Genomic DNA, 15,725 nt, shown 5'->3' on the forward strand with positions numbered 1-15,725 from the left:
TTGAGATCCCGCCTCGGCGGGGGCGGCCCCGGACGGGGCGGGACGGGGCGGAGCGTGTGCGGGGCCTCGGCGGCGGCGGGGGATGGCGGAGCCGCGGCGGGGAACGGAGCCGCTGTGGCGGACGCCGCCGACCCGCCTGGCCCCGCCGCACATTTACCGTATGGCGGAGGCGCTGGGCGCCGAGCTCCGCCGTCTCTCCGGCCGGTTCGGGCCCGAGGCGGTGGCCGGGCTGGTGCCGCCCGTCGTGCGGCTGCTGGAGCTGCTGGAGGCGCTGGTGGCCCCGACGGGCACCGAGGGGGAGGCGGCGGCGGCAGCGCCGGGCGGGCGGCTGGACGCGGAGGTGAGCGGGGCAAAGGGGCGGGGGGGTCGCCTACGAGGTGGCGGTGACCCCACGCTTGGTCTCACCCGTGGGGACAGCACTGACCCGGCTGGCCCCAGCCCCTGGGATGGCTCCCGCCTACCTGTCCCCATTCCCCTAGGACTGTACTGACCTGGCTGTCCCTGTCCCCTTGGCTGGCTCAGACCCAGCTGTCCCTGTCCCCCTGTGGTGGCTCTGACCTGGCTGTCCCCAACCCCTGGGATGGCTCCCACCTGCCTGTCCCCATACCCCTAGGACAGCACTGATCCTACTGTCCCCAACCCCTGGGACAGCTCCCACCTACCTGTCCCCATTCCCCTAGGACAGCGCTGACCCGGCTGTCCCTGTCCCCCTGGCTGGCTCAGACCCAGCTGTCCCCGTCCCCCCGTGGTGGCTCTGACCCGGCTGTCCCTGTCCCCCTGGGTTGGCTCCCACCTACCTGTCCCCATTCTCCTAGGACAGCACTGACTCTACTGTCCCTGTCCCCCTGGGATGGCTCCCACCTACCTGTCCCCATTCCCCTAGGACAGCACTGACACGGCTGTCCCTGTCCCCCCGTGGTGGCTCTGACCCGGCTGTCCCTGTCCCCCAGGACCCCGAGCAGAGGCTGTGGGAGGCCGAGCGCCGGGAGCGAGCCCTGCACGGCCGCCTGGCCCGTCTGGAGGAGCAGAACCAGCAGCTCCTGGGGCAGCTTGCAGAGAGCCAGTCCCAGGAAGGTGGGTGTCCCGGTGGGTTTGGGGTCCCATGGGGGGGACATCGGGCTGGGTACAGGGCTGAACATGTTCTCTTTGTTGCCCAGCCCTGGAGACCCGTCCCACCAGGGCATGCAAGTGCTGTCTTGTTCTGTAAGCCATAGGGACCCCAAGCCCCCAGAGCACCCCCAAGTCCCCAGGAGGGTGGTGGGGGCAGACACAGGGTACAAGGATGCCTCGGGCACAGCCTAAAGCTCTCAGCTCCCCTCTTTCCTCTGTTCCTACTCTACCGTCTACCAGAAGCCGTGGTAGAACAAAGCCTTGCAGAAACATCAAGGAACCCCATGGTGTTGTGGGGCTGGGGGGAGCCCTTGTGTCCCGGGGGCCACTCACGCCTGTCCCCCCCCCATGTCTGGGCTCAGACAGCACAGCGCGGAAGGAGCGGGAGGTGATGCTGCGGCTGAAGGAGGTGGTGGACAAGCAGCGGGATGAGCTTCGTGCCCAAGCCCACGAAATCGTCTGCAAGAGCCGAGACACGGAGGCGGTGAGTGGGTGGGAGCTGGAGGGTGTGGTGTGTGAAGGGCCTGGGGACCTGCTTTCATGTCACCTGGCCCTGGGGCTGTCACGGCGGTTGGTGAGCCTGCTGGGGCAGATGCCTTTCCTCCTGGGGCTGATGTCCCTCAGGGTGGGGGCCTGGAGCTTCTGCTGCTGCTGCGCCTCACCCTGGGCTGGCCCTGGGCCTTCCAGCTGCAGGAGCAACTGCATCGCTTCATGGCCATGAACGAGGACCTGCGGCACAAGGTGGCCATCGTGCAGGCTCAGCTCAAGAGCGCGCTGGAGAAGAAGTCAGACCTGGAGGCCGCCATGCAGCAAACCCAGAGGGAAATGAGCAGGAGGAGCAGGGTCACCCCTGAGACCCAGCAGCCAAATTCCAGTCTGGTGAGTCCACGGCCCTGCTGCTGGAGGGTATGGCTAACGCTGGCCCAACCTTCCCAGCCCTGCACGGGGCTCCTGGCACACCCGGACCTGCTGCCAGCAGGATATGGCTGCTGGAGTAAGCCCCAGTGCTGGAAACTGAGCGATGCCAGTGCCTGCCACGTCAGGAACACCTTGTCTGTAAAAATTGGTAGAGGTGGAGGTAGGAGTGAGCGAGGCGAGGTGATGGGAGGAAAAGCCAGGTGGGACTCAGAGGATGAGGAGGGTTTGCCACGTGTGGTGATGGGTGGTGGGTGCTGGCTGGGGAGCCACCACGATCCAGGGAGGGCTGCAGCAGCTCCGAACTAGCAAACTCACTCCTGAGGTTTTTCCATCTCTGCCTACACGTGGCACCCAGCCTTGGGCTGAGGCCTTCAGGGTCTCCCCTTGCCTGCTGACTCTCTTTCTGCCCCCCAGGAGGGAGTGCCGTCACCCACGGAGGAGCCACAGCACCAGGATGCGGGCAGGAGCCCTGCTCACTGCTGCTTCTCCAAGGAAGAGCTGCAGGAGATCCTGCAGGAGCGGAACGAGCTCAAGACCAACCTGTTCCTGGTGCAGGAGGAGCTGGCCTACTACCAGCGGTGAGTCCTGCTGCGCCGGCGTGGAGCAGAGAGCCGGGTCCCTCCTGTCCTTGCAGCCACCCGTGACCCACCAGAGGCCACTCCTGGCGCGGTCAGGAGAAGATTTCTTTGCCAGGTTCTCAGTTAACCAGCTGGCTGCTTTTTGCCAGGGAGCTGCTGAACGAAGAGCGAGTTCCCAGCTTCTTCTTGGACGCCATGAAGTCAACCATCAAAAGACAGAGAAAAAAAATCAGAGCCAAAATGCTGGGAACAGAGGAGGAGTCGGCGAGCAGGTGAGTCCTGCTCACCAGGAGGGAGGACGGGGAGCCTCCCATGCAGGGTGGATGCCAGCTGGTGGCACCGGAGTGTGTTTGATGCCCTGGAAGGGAACTCCCCCAGGCCAAAAGCTGCCCTTCTCCTCCCTCCCTTCTTCCAGAGATCAAAGGTCTATTGTCAGCAGTGGGTGCCTTGCCCTGGCTTAGCCCTGGGAGCGACACAGGGGGCTGGGCTCTCCTCTGCTGCTGCTCACACCTCCCTGTCACCAGTCACACACAGCCTGGCCAAATGCCACCCGTCCCCCTGGGGCAGTGGCACAAGGGAGGTGAGGTGGTGGCACTGGGACCGCCGGACGGGGCAGGCTGGTCCCTGCGCGGGGCGGTTGGAGGCTGTCTGTCCAACAGAGAGCCTTTGAAGATGCCAGTAGAGCTGTTCCCTGGAGGCTCTGCGAGACGGTCGTGGGCAGCGTTGGCTCCAAGAGGCTTCTCACGATGGGGAGGGGAGGACCCCGGCGGTGTCTCTGCGTGTCTGCTGGCAGCGGGGGGGCTGGGGGGGGTGAAGCCTGCGCTAAAGCTGCTCTATGGCACGGGTGGAGCTGGATCTCACGGGCTTTTAGGGGCTTTAATAAAGGTCTGAAGGGGGGGCTGAGCTCTTCTGTGCTTCTGAAACCTGCTGCTTGCTCGTGTCGGGGTCTCTGCTGGCAGCTGGGGGGGATCTGGGGGTGTTGGGTCCTGTCTGCTCGAGGGTAGCTGCTGCCGTGTGAGTGCTGCCCTGCGGTCACCTCTTGTGTCCCCCTGTGAGGCCTGGCTGTCACCTGCCTTAGCTCCGAGCTGCAATCCGTGGTGCCAGTTGTCAGGCTGTTGCCCCATAGAGGCGTGTGCTTGCCGTGGGGGGTGAGATGTCTAAAGACTCTACTGCTGTGGCAACTGGGGATGCACCATCCAAGCATCACCTGCTGACCAGGTGTCCCTGTGACCAAGCCTCAGGGGTTTGAAGCTGGTGCCTGAAGAGCCCTGTGGCTTGAGATCACCGAGCTGGGGCTGGGCTTGCCATGATGGGCTCCATCTGGGCCACGAGCATCCCTACAGCTGGCTGTGGCTTTGTGGCACGTCACACCCCCATGGTGCTTTGTGGGGACAGCAGCTCTGGTCTGTGTGCCCCTGGCTCTGCAGGGACATTGCTCAGCTCGGGAGGGAGTCCCAGGGTGGCTCTGACACTCACTCGTGTCAAGCCCGTGACTCAGCACAGGTTTCCCCCCCCACACTCCTTTGTGCTGCAGCGATGAAGATGAGGGCTCCTGGCACCCAGCTACTGGCACAGACTGCGTGGATGCTCAGCCTCCCGAGTCCAAAATTAGGAGCTTGTAAGTTCATTCCTGTGCTCCGGTGCTGCTGGGGACGGGTGGCTCAGCCAACAGAGAGGAGGTTTGGGGCTCAGCTGTGGAGCCGGTGCCTGCCCTGCAGGGTACAACGGGGATGGAGCCGCGCTGCCTGGTGCAGGGCTGGCAGGGACACTGATGCAGGAGGGTCACTTGGTTCAAGGGAGTCTGCTTTGCAGGCCTGGCTGAGGTCTCAGAGATGCTGCACGCTCCCAGGGGCTCGCAGCCGGGCTGTGTCCTGCTGCTGCCACCAAACACAGAGGGAGGTTGGGATCTGGCCGTTTCCCTGGGAAGGCTCTTCTCCCCCACAGCCGTTATCTGCTCTCTCTGCAGTTTCGGGCTGTGGTATCAGGGCAGCAGCAAAGACCCCCCCACATCCAGCTGCTCCGGAACATGGGAAATCATCGACTCTCTGGACACGCAGCTAGAGCAGGAGGGAGAGAGCGAGCCGGTGGCCGGCTCCCCCGACAGAGCCACACCACCCCCCTGACCCCACCTGATGGGGAGATGGATCCGGCCTCGCAGCGGTGCTTCCTGGTTCCTTTTCTGGCATCTTCGAGAGCGGCACAGCAGCCCTGGATCCTTCCCCATGCCGTGGCGATGGCGAAGCTGCAGCGCAGGCAGCCTTCCTCCAAACCCTCTGGGATGCTTGGCCGTGGGGTGCCCCCTGGCATGGGACAGCTCGGCACCTCCAGGCATCACTGCCTGTCAGCCACCATTTTGTTGTGCCCGTGGTTTAGCTCTGAGGGTCCTGAACAGCCGTGGCTCTGCTCCTCACTTCTTCATGCCTGCAGCTCAGCGGGGCAGGAATCTGCACCCATTTCTCACTGCGGCACCCCAAAAGGGGCTTCTTTCTGCCAAACACTTCTCCTCACACTGGATCCTGCCCCCTGGGGTTATTTCACTTCACCCCTTTCTGTTCGTACCTCCCCCCACCCCTGCAATGTGAAGGTCGAGTTGGGACCAGCTGGGCACTGTCCTGGGGTCCTGGCACTGCTGGGAAGGGCTGGTCACGCAGCACCGGGTGTCTGGGAGCAGTCAGGTCAGTGCCACCAGTGCCACTCCTGCACTGGTCAGGCGTGGGGGGAATGGGTTTTGTACTGGAACCTCTTCCTGCCGTTACTGGGAACTGGAAGACTGGGACAATCCTCATGTTCACGGGGCGAGTCGGTGCCCTCGGGTCAGGTATTTTCTAGCTCTAGAACTGGAGTCTGAAATAAATCAGTTTCATTTCTCCTCCTCTCTCTCTGGGCTGAGGAAGGGCTGGGTGATGCTGCTGGGCTTCAGTCCTAGTTTTCCAGCGTAGCCATTGCTTTTGGGTGCTGATATAAAGGGCTGTGGCCAGCTGCACTGTGCCAGGCTCCTGAGCACTTTTTGGAGGGGTCGGCTGCCATGGGGAGCAGGGCTACAGGGCTGGGCACGATGGAGTTAAGTCCTGCATGATGGGGGGAGCAATGTGCTTCCAGCCCAGGGCCCCCCCCCCTCCCGTCAAGGGAGCTGGCCTTGGGTAGGAAAAAGGTGTTTCCTGTGCATCTGCTGACACAAAGCTCCTGGGGAGCCGGCGAGGTGGGATGGCAGCCAGCAGCGGTTCAAAGGCCAGCCTGGGGAAGGCCACGTCCCCATGGAGAATGTGGAGACCCCACCTCTCAGCCCCTGCCAGGGGGTTGGTTGGCAGCGCCATGGGGCAGCTCACGAGGGTTGGGGCAGGAAGAGGCAGTGGACACCTCATGTGGGTTGGGGGGACGTTGGCTAAAACAGCTTTTGAGGGCAATGGAGGATGGCACAAGGGGAGCGGGACGACCACAGGTGGGATGTCCAGGTAGGCACCAGTCCATGCGTGGCTGGTCTGAGCCTCTGGATACCCATGTCTGCTGCTAGGGTGGTGGCAAGGGCCAAAAATAGCCCTTTTCAGCGGCATTCCCTGCCTCCCCCTCCCCGCCGCACCCCTGACGTCTGGATCGGGGCGCCTCCTCCCACATTTCCTCAGGAAGAAACCCAAGGCTGGTGGGAGGAAGAGGCCGCTCCGCAGGAGGGACAGGACGGGACAGACGGACACCGGCGTGGGGCTGAGGAGCTGCTGGGACTTGGGCCGTCGTGCTCCGCCGGGATGGGGAGCGCCCGGCCCATCCTCTTCCTCCAGCTGTGGCTGTGGGTGCAGAGCTCTGCCCAGGAGCTCGACCCCGACGGCAGGAATGTCTGCAGGTAGGTGCCGCGGGGGTCCCCACTCGTGCCCCTCCGTCTCCTGGGGCCTCTCAACAGCCCCAGGGGGTCACCGTCCATCTGTCCTTCCATAGCTGGAGATCTCCAGCCTGGCGTTGAGCGGGGGCAGAGCCAGGGGTGATGCTGGGCAGCGTGGTTGGGGCATGCATGGACATGTGGTGTGCCTAGACCCCTTCTCCAGGGGCTATTTCTCATGTACCCCCAGTGCACAGGGCAACGGGGGGAGCGTTGACAAAACTTCTATGGTGCCTCAGGTGGGAAACGTAGACATTGGAAACCCCGAAGGGCTTTTGGAGCTGCCACCCCCTCCGTTTTGCTGCTACGTTGCCTCTCCTGTTGATCTCGTCATCAGTGGTGGTGCCCATCATTGCCTTCGCTTCGCTGCCTTTGCTCTGGGTCGCTGGCAAAGCTCCGAGCCCTTCCCAGAGTGTCCATATCGGGCTCCGTATCGGCAGAGCCGGGCAGGCTTACCCCCCTTCCCAGCCCCATCACCCGCTCGGGCTGCAGCCTCTTAAATTTCCTTCTATTTTGTTGGCTTCCTTCCGGAGCAATGCCCCTGGGGCCACGCTGTTCCCCCACCCGCCGGGCCCAGCGCCCGCATTCACTTGGCTTTACCCGAAGCTCCACCAGCCCCGGGATCCCCCCTGCCCCGGCTGACGGTCCCCGGGTCTCTCCCGCAGGCTCCCCGCCGGCCCGGCGTGCTGCCCCGGCTGGAAGCAGGAAGGGCAGGAGTGCACGGCCGGTGAGTGATGGATGGTGATGAAGCCCAAAGTTCGGTCAGGTGGCTCCTCTGTGGCACTGGGTTTTGGGGGGGGGAGAAGCCCTACAGCTCTCCTCGAGCGGTGGCGGTGGGGTGCTGCAGCGTGGGGACCCCCAAATGCCCACCGAGCAAGCTGCTAACGGTGCTGCGGCTCGGCCGGAGGGATGGAGGGGAAAGTGGGATGGAGGTTTCCCCGGGAAGGTTGCCTTGATGGGAGGTGGCCGGGTGACCAGTGAGTGACCAGTGGGATGTGAGCCCGGGGTGGGGGCCATCGTGCCCTGACATGCCCATCCTGCCGCCGACAGCTCTCTGCGAGGGGGAGGATGCCTGCAAGGAGGACGAGGTCTGCGTGAGACCTGGGGTTTGTCTCTGCAAACCCGGCTTTTTTGGAGCAGACTGCAGTTCCCGTGAGTATTTCCCCAAACCTCAGCCCTTGCCATCCCCGTCGCCAGCCCAGATGCTCGGGGACCTGCCAGGCTTCCCTGTCACCCCACCACCACGTCCTCACCATCTCCTTCCCTTCGCAGGCTGCCCTGAGCAGTACTGGGGTCCCGACTGCAAGCGGACCTGCCCCTGCCACCCCAACGGGCGCTGCGACCCTGTGAGCGGGCACTGCACCTGCGACCCCAACCACTGGGGAGGGCTCTGCCAGTTCCCCTGCCAGTGTGGCCCCCACGGCCGCTGCGACCCCCTCACCGGTGCCTGTCGCTGCGAGCCGGGCTGGTGGGCACCCACCTGCAAGAAGCAATGTCAGTGCAACCCCGCCAGCTCCCACTGCGACCCCCTCACCGGGCACTGCCGCTGCCTGCCGGGCTGGTGGGGCAGGAGGTGCAGCTTCAAATGCTCCTGCAACCTCTCGCCCTGTGCCCAGGAGACGGGCAAGTGTGAATGCAAGGCTGGGTTTTGGGGGCCGGCCTGCCAGCGGCGCTGCGACTGCTTGCACGGCTCCTGCAGCCCCCTCAGCGGCCACTGCAGCTGCATCCCCGGCTACCAGGGCAGGAGCTGCCGGGAGCCCTGTCCAGCGGGGAAATATGGGTCCCAGTGTGTGCACAGGTGAGCTGGGGGCAGTGGGGGGGTTCAGCAGGTCAGGTGAGCTGGGGGCATTGGGGGGGTTCAGCGGGTACCGAGGGGTTGCAGTCAAACCTTGAGGGGGAAGGCATTGTGGTCATATCGGTCCCTTTGGCTGGACAAGGAGATTCGTCCTGGGGGGTTTGGGCATCCCTGGTTGGATGGAGCATCAGCATTGCCCTAAAAGAAACATCTTAGTAATGCCAGCAGAAAGCATTGGTGTCACCCCGAAGCCTGGTCGTCCTTGGTCTCACTCCCCAGGGTGATAAAGCAACATCTCTCCCTGCTGGCCTCCTGCCCTCTTGCTGCTACAGAGCATAGGGCACTACTGAGTATTTCCCTGCCGTCCAAACCGATGCTCAGTGCCGATGTGGGGTGAAACCTGCATTTTGGAGGGGGTCAGGGGTGGGTGCCAAGGTCTCACTGCCCCTCTGCCCGTGCAGCTGCGGGAACTGCAAGCGCAGCCAGCCCTGCTCACCCGTGGATGGCTTCTGCCTGGCCTGCCAGCCCGGCTGGAACGGGACCCTCTGCAAGGAGCCCTGTGCCCCCGGTTTCTACGGCGAGGACTGCCTCCAGCCGTGTCCCCGCTGCCGGCAAGGGGAGGTCTGCGACCCAGAGACCGGGTCCTGCCAGCACTGTGAGCCCGGCTGGACGGGACCCAGGTATGCACAGGATGAGGCCACCGGTCCTCACAGGGGGTTGTCCTTGCTCTGGAGCGCAGCGGGGTGATGCTTCGCTCTCTCTCCTCTCTCTTGGTAGCTGCAACAGCTCCTGCCCCGCGGGCACCTTCGGCGATGGATGCCAGTTCCTCTGCCCCGAGTGCGTTGTGGGGAGCTGTGACCCCGAGTCAGGAGCTTGTCTCTGCCAGGCTGGGTACTGGGGAGCCAGGTAACGCCGGGAGCAGGGCAGGGTCGGGGCCCCGCTCTCCCTGCAGGCATTTCCCTCCTTTCTTCTCTCTTCCAGCTGCAACGACACCTGTCCGGAGGGGTATTTTGGAGTGAACTGTTCCTCGCCCTGCCAGTGCTCCCGGGGGACCTGCCACCCTGTGCGGGGTGACTGCGTGTTGAGTAAGAGCAACCTCAAATTTATTCCTCGGCACTGGGCACTGGAATGTCCTTGCTGGGGAAGGTGCTGGGAGGCTGTGATGTGACGCGGTCCCACTTGGTGCCTCCTGGTCCCAACAGGAGTTGCCAGCTCCTGCGCTCTCTGTTGAGGGGAGCTCTACCAGCTTGGCAGGCACAGGACACGCTGGACTCAACCCATCATCTCTGCATAGGTTTGAAGGACCATGGGGCCCTCGCAGCCGCCATCCTTGTTCCTCTCCTGCTGCTCCTGCTCTGTGTCACCTGCTGTTGCTGTGGAGCTGGCCCAGCAGATTCTAGAGACAGGTATTTCTTTTTTATATTTTGCAATCCTTGATGCAAACCTCTGTCTCCCATGTCCCTTGACATCCATGTCCGCTCTGCAGGGCGGCCGTGCCAGATGATGACGTGGTGGCCAGGATGAAGCACCACGTGCGGGGGGTGATGGCCAACCTCAGCGCTATGATGCCCTGCTTTTCCCTGGGCGGCTACAAACTTCCCAAAGTCACAGGTAAAACAAGTAGAGCTGCCAACAGCTCTTCCAGGGCATCACCTCCACCCCACGCTCTCTCCATCGTCACCATCTGGGGGGGAGTCTGCAACCCCCCTCACCCCACTGCATGGCTCGGAGCAGGCGTTGCCCTCCCACCCTGGGGTGTCTGAGCTCAGCTGGGTGTCTTCTCCTCCCCAGTTTCCCACCACGACACAGAAATCCCCTTCAACCCGAGCTTCATCGAGCCGCCATCAGCTGCGTGGGCTTCAGACAGCTCCTTCTCCTCCTTCGACACCGACAACGAGGGACCCGAGTACTCTGTTCCTCCCAGAGAAGGTGATGGCCATGGCTGCTCCTCCTCTCCCCAGCCACCCACAGCCCTTCTGGGCTGCCCGGGGTGAATCCTGCCCCGGTACCAACTTGGGCATCCCAGGGACGGGTCTGGGCACAGACACATTTATTTTTATACCTTCCTTTTCCTGTCTGCAAGGACACACCGGGGCTACGGTTGGCCTCGTGTGACGGGACATGCCTGGCACGGGCAGCCCCATTTCACAACCTCCTCGAGGGAAAACAGTCCCAGGGACAATCCTATTGCATCATCCCCTGTCCCAATGTCCCTGAGTGTGTTCCTGGGCACGGGGTTAGTTCTGGCAGCCCTAAATCTCATCCTCTTCTCCCACAGGCATCCCGCTGCTGGGGGGGGCTGAGCTGCAGGATGGGGCATCCCCCCCTGCCGAGGTGCTCCCAGACCCATCTGCCTTCGACTCCGAGGACGTCTCGCAGCCCTTTGCCATCCCTCGCACCTCCAGCCTCGCCAAGGCCAAGCGGCCCTCCGTGTCCTTTGCCGAGGGGACGAAATTTGGGGCAGCGGAGACCCCAAGCCTCGGGCGGAAGCCCAAGACCCCGTGGGGCCCATCCAAGCTGTCCTCAGCGCCGGGGGACACAGCAGCTGAGCCCCCCGCTGAACAACCAGCCAGCGATTGCTACGAGACCCCCGAGCCCCTTAGCAAGGTGGAAGAAAGCCACCGGCCATCACCCCGGCCCACCCCAGGGGGACGCCGGCGGGTGGTCTCTGGCACCAGGCATGTGGCCCAGAGAGTGGAGGCGCTTGAAGCGGCTGCAAAATCTGGCAGCTGGGAAGCAAAAGGGAAGGACCCCAACGTCACCACCATCTACATGATGGTGGGAACAGCCGGGCAGGACCCCAAGGTGGAGGGTGGTGGCGAGGGACCGGTCCAGGCTGTGCTCAAGCGGCTGGGCAGCTTGCAGAAGGGCAAATGGGGTGCGAAGGAGGAGCCCAAGGTGAGGAGGAGCATTGAAGCCATCCAGAAACCACCCCGCCGGGCCCTGGCGCAGGGCAGAGACTCGGTGAATAGTTGCAAGCAGAGGGAGAGTGTCCCAGGGGCTCTCACTGAGTCATCCCCTGGCAAGAACCAGAATCTCCCTGGGAAGAGACGGTCCTTCCTTTTCATGTCTCCCTCGCCAAAAAGCACCGGGGCACAGGATGGGGCTGGAGATGCTGCAGGTGCCACAGACAGGAGCAAAAGTCCTGAGTTAGCCCTTAGCCTGGAAACAAAGGGACAGGCTGTCCCAGAGGAAGAGCCGAAATATGAGAATGTGACCAGCGGCAGCGCCGATTCCACCCCCAGCCCCGCCGATGAGCCACCGGCCACCCCTGTGGCCACCTGAGCCACCACAGCCTGGGCTGGGGCAGCAGGAGCCCAGGAGGCCCCTCTGACCCCAGTGTGTGGGGAGCCAAGGTCCTCCTCCCAGTTGTGAACTGGACACACATCGAGCCCATTCACCCCCTTTCCTCTGCGCTGTGTTGCTGGCATGGACCCTCAGGACAGGTGACGCTGAGATCCTCAGCGGTGGCAGCCCCACGGGGTTGCAGTGCTTCAGGGCTGTTTTCTGCCCACCCTGCCCTGTCTGTCCCATTTTGTGTCTGCCACAGTCTGGAGGGACAGCGATGCTATGGAGGAAGTGGTGGCATCTTCTGGTCCCTGTCGGCTCAGGGGGACACATCCTCCTCGTAAATGGAAGTGGGGCTGCTTGGAGGCTCAGCTGGGAAATGCACAGGAAAAAAAACAGTTTCACCCCATCAGCTTTCGCCTTTCCCTGTCCCAGCTCCACTAATGCTGCTCGGAGCCTCTTGCTGTAAAGGTGCTTCTTGCTGGAGGGGATTATTTTGTGGAGCTGGGCTGGAGGGAGGTGACGGGCTGTCACAAGCAGGTTCAGCGAAAATTAATATCAGCTGCTTATCTCAAAAGGGATCTGGGTCTGCAGGGGTTTATCCGTGTGGCTCTGGCTGCTTTCGTTTCCATGTACATGCGCAGCACATGCAAAAGCTCGTGGCACGGCACGGGGTTTATCGACGGCCTTTTAAACTCCACGCGATACCAAGCTGCAATTGTGCAAGAGCAGACGTGGCAGCTGGGCTGTGACCATCAACCTGTGCACCCAGTGCTGTTCTAGCCCTGATAAGGACAAAAGTTACCCAGAAAATGGTATTTCCCTGGGTGCCTGAAGCTCCTACTGGCTCCCCCGCCTTGCTCCTGCTGCGGCGTCGCATCGCCATGGGTGGCTGAGATGCAGTGAAGGTGCTGCAGCATCACCACCTCACCAGGAGGACCTCGGGCTGCCCGAGTGAGATGGGAACAAAGTCTCTGCCACCCAAGGCAGGCGAGACGCCAACGAGGATTTGCAGCACGAACCGGTTGTAGATGTATCTAAGTGGTAGAAGTTTCTTGTATATTTTTCTCTTCTTTCACATGGCATGAAAGCCTCTGAATGAAAATTAAATGTTACCAAAGCCCTTCAGGAGTTGGGTTTCCCAGCCGCCTTCCAAATCAAAGACATGGTGAGAAATATTCTCCAAAGTGTGGAAACTTGCCGGCAGCCTTAGGCTTTCAGGGTGGGTTTTGGTTTTTTTTTTTCATTTTCTAGTTGTGTTGAAGTAATTTTTGAACTCTCACTTACAGAGCTGAGCCCAGAGCAGTGCCGGAGACCGGAGGGCAGCGGGAATGCGAGTGGGCTGTGAGTGTCCAGAGCATCTACATTGCAGGCTGTGTCTCACACAGAGTTCTGTGTGAATCCTTCTTCTGTTCTGGCACTGCTGAGCTGGGGTTTGGGGGCATTTCAGAAAACAGAGTGGGTTTTACTTGTTCCTTTTTGATTTTTGCGGGTGCTTCTCTGCAGCGCGAGGCACTGAATGGCCACAGTCCCATGGGGGTGAGTTGTGCAGACAGCATGCAGCACTCCTCCCTGCAGGGGTATCACCCACTGCCGTGATTATAACACCAAATATTCCACTGTATAAATAAAAACGCTCACCCTGGCCAGATTCAAGCAGCAGCCTGGCCAGACCTCTCTTCTGGAGGGGCTGCTATTTGTTTTGATGCTTTTTCATTACAGTGGCAGGGACAGCCCCACATTTTATTTATAAGCAGCCATTTTTTCCCTAATCTGTGGGTTATTTTCAGCCTGTGAGCTGAGCAGCGTTGTGCCAGAAGTGAGTATCACGTGAGCCGGTTGGCCCTGGGTACAGCATGGAAATATCTGACAACAACCTGAGATCCTTCCCCGACACCGAAACACGCACCCGGCTTTGAGAAAACGCTGCGGCTGCTGCTGCGAGAGCCTTTCACATTCCCGGGCTGGGCTGGGAGGCAGGATGTTTTTCCCTGCTTGAAGATGAAGCACCTTCACCCCGTCCGGGCGGTGTGAGGAAAACAAGCAGTGGATTTTCAGCGCGTGGTCGCGCTGGTGTCTTCTTCTCAGGGATGCTTCCCTCCGGCTCTTCTGCTGCCGTTTTAATTCTGGATGCAGGAGGTCTGTGAGCTCTCAGAGCTGGCGGGTGAGGGAGGAGCTAATGCCTTCCCCTGCTGGATCTGCGACTTCCCAAATCCCGCTGCAGTGGTTTGAAGCCAGCCGGTGGGAAGAGGCTCCCGAGAGCAGGTCCTGTCTGTAAGCAAAGAGGTGTTGGTGCTCTCTGCTGGGGCAGATCTTGACCTCCTGGAGGTAGGAACACAAGCTCGAGCCACCCACCATGGCCATGGGCTCTGTCCCCCATCACCGCAGCCTTGTCATCTTTCCCAAATGGTCCTTTGAAGAGGACCATGTCATTTACCCCAGTGGCTCCGTCCAAGCCTGCTGAGGACCTCCCTGCGTGACCGGGTGGGAGCTGTCACTTCCCTTCCAGTCTAAACTCATTCCTGGCCAGTTTCTATAAATGTGACTCTGTGCCAGCGCTGTTCTTCAGCTTCACTTTATTTTTTTTCTCTCCATGATGTTTACTCAGTCCCTGGGTGTATTTATAGATGGCAGCGGATCACCTGATAGCTTCTTTTCTCCTTCTAGGATAGGAAAACCGAGCTCCCTCATGCTCTTGCTGTCGCAGAGGGTTCCTGTGTCCCCAAACAGCCTCTGAGCCCTCCTTGTGCTCCTTCCCATCACGGTTTGTGTTTCTTGGACACCACCACCAGCTCTGGGTGCTGAGGTCTCCCAGGGCCTCGTGCTGTCTCAGCCTTCCTCTGCTAAAAACACCGCACTGATACAGACTGACTTGTTTTCTTTGGGTTTTTTTTGTTTGTTTGTTTGTTTGTTTGCCTTGGCCTAAATCCACTTTCCAGCCGTTGCAAGGTTTGACCCTTATCCCCCAGTCGAGGAGTTTCCTCTCCCCACCCGCCGTCGCCTGCCCTTTTCTCAGGGACGCAGCGGTGGGTGTATGTCCGTCCGTCCGTCCGGTCCCTCAGCTTCTGCTGAGGAGCAGCTCGGAGGTGTTTACCTGCCACAAGCGCTGTCTTCACCTTCAGCTGACAAAAAAAAATCCCCTATCACAATTTCCAGGGGTTTAAGGCCACCTTCTCCAGCCCAGGACCTCGCTGATGGGGTGGTGGGTTTATGGCAGGACTAGAAACCGCCCAGAGGAATGCTCCGAAAATTAATTTAATATAAAAATTCTTGTGTCTTGCAGTGATTTTACTTTTATTTCATCCATCAGCAGACTGTGCCCGTGGGCCGGGGTGTCTCCAGGGCTGGTTGCCCCGAGCTGTGTGCTGGGTGCCAGCCCCCACAACGGCCTTTTAACTGGGGACACCTTCTCCGTTCCCTCCTCGGTCAGAGGAACGGGGAGGGGGGGGCTTCACAGGACGGATCCGGTGCCCGTAACCGTAGTGCGTGAGAAATAGCGCTGCTCCCGTTACCGAAATGGCCCCGTGTGCCCGGTGGGGCTGCTCTAGCAGCCGCCGTTGCGTGGAGAGCGCGGTGCAGCTCTCTCGGTTGCCGCCCGGAGCCGGCGGAGACCGGCAGCCACCGGCACCGGAGGCCGCAGGGAATTCCCCGCCGCCGCTGCGGGACCGCGCCGCGCCGGGAGGTGGAGCGGGCGGGCCGGCGGGGCTTCATCCCCCTCCGCGCCGGTATCACCGGCGGCCCGTTTTCCTCCCTTTTCCCCTAGACGGCAGCGGAGCCCCATCACCGCCCCGGGGGCGGCTGTCCCCGGGCACCGTGCGAGGAGGGGGGGTGTGTGTGCGTGTCTCACGGTCCCCGCGGAGGGTGCCGCCGCCGCCGCCACCCCGGTTCTGGTCTCCGGTCGTGGAAACAACGGGGGTTGTGACCGGTGCGTGTGCCCGGCCGGGAGACTCCCCCCGGTGCGTGACCGGGGAGGTTACCGGAGGGGGGGGCAGTACCGGGGGATACCGCGGGGGGAACCGGGAGGGTGCCGCCTCCGCCCCGGTTCGGGTCTCCAGCCGCGGAATCAACGGGGGTTGTGACCGGGAGCGTGTGCTCGGCCGGGAGGCTCCCCCCGGTGCGCGACCGGGGAGGGGACCGGGGAGGGTACGGGAGGGGGTACCGGAGGGGG

At 62.0% G+C, this 15,725-nt stretch overlaps 2 protein-coding genes across 3 annotated transcripts; both read left to right on the top strand.

Moving 5' to 3' along the window:
- Positions 1 to 82: 82 nt before the first annotated feature.
- RILP (Rab interacting lysosomal protein) lies at positions 83 to 5,447 on the top strand. 2 transcript variants are annotated; one of them, XM_014953054.1, is made up of 8 exons: positions 83 to 340; positions 951 to 1,074; positions 1,473 to 1,594; positions 1,798 to 1,989; positions 2,443 to 2,606; positions 2,756 to 2,878; positions 4,141 to 4,224; positions 4,573 to 5,447. In XM_014953054.1, exons 1-8 carry the CDS (start codon positions 83 to 85, stop codon positions 4,727 to 4,729), a joined length of 1,224 nt encoding a protein of 407 aa, XP_014808540.1. In that variant the 3' UTR covers positions 4,730 to 5,447. The 2 variants fall into 2 exon arrangements, with proteins under 2 accessions (XP_014808540.1, XP_014808541.1); XM_014953055.1 differs by lacking the exons at positions 4,141 to 4,224; positions 4,573 to 5,447 and adding an exon at positions 3,022 to 3,391.
- Positions 5,448 to 5,705: 258 nt separating this feature from the next.
- SCARF1 (scavenger receptor class F, member 1) lies at positions 5,706 to 12,685 on the top strand. The gene is made up of 11 exons (XM_014952984.1): positions 5,706 to 6,441; positions 7,140 to 7,201; positions 7,525 to 7,626; positions 7,747 to 8,272; positions 8,731 to 8,949; positions 9,047 to 9,175; positions 9,251 to 9,354; positions 9,564 to 9,675; positions 9,756 to 9,880; positions 10,061 to 10,198; positions 10,548 to 12,685. The coding sequence occupies exons 1-11, from the start codon at positions 6,017 to 6,019 to the stop codon at positions 11,552 to 11,554; spliced, it is 2,949 nt and encodes a 982-aa protein (XP_014808470.1). The 5' UTR covers positions 5,706 to 6,016; the 3' UTR covers positions 11,555 to 12,685.
- Positions 12,686 to 15,725: the final 3,040 nt, after the last annotated feature.

The sequence above is a fragment of the Calidris pugnax genome, unplaced genomic scaffold, assembly GCF_001431845.1.
Source record: "Calidris pugnax isolate Ruff unplaced genomic scaffold, ASM143184v1 scaffold133, whole genome shotgun sequence".
Classification (NCBI taxonomy): Eukaryota; Metazoa; Chordata; class Aves; order Charadriiformes; family Scolopacidae; genus Calidris; species Calidris pugnax.

Coding starts and splice junctions, on each gene's coding strand:
- RILP (XM_014953054.1), top strand. CDS start 83: ATGGCGGAGCCGCGGCGGGGAACGGAGCCGCTGTGGCGGACGCCGCCG. Junction 341..950: donor GCGGGCGGCTGGACGCGGAG/GTGAGCGGGGCA, acceptor CCTGTCCCCCAG/GACCCCGAGCAGAGGCTGTG. Junction 2,607..2,755: donor GAGCTGGCCTACTACCAGCG/GTGAGTCCTGCT, acceptor GCTTTTTGCCAG/GGAGCTGCTGAACGAAGAGC.
- SCARF1 (XM_014952984.1), top strand. CDS start 6,017: ATGGCACAAGGGGAGCGGGACGACCACAGGTGGGATGTCCAGGTAGGC. Junction 8,950..9,046: donor CCCGGCTGGACGGGACCCAG/GTATGCACAGGA, acceptor CTCTCTTGGTAG/CTGCAACAGCTCCTGCCCCG. Junction 9,355..9,563: donor GCGGGGTGACTGCGTGTTGA/GTAAGAGCAACC, acceptor ATCTCTGCATAG/GTTTGAAGGACCATGGGGCC.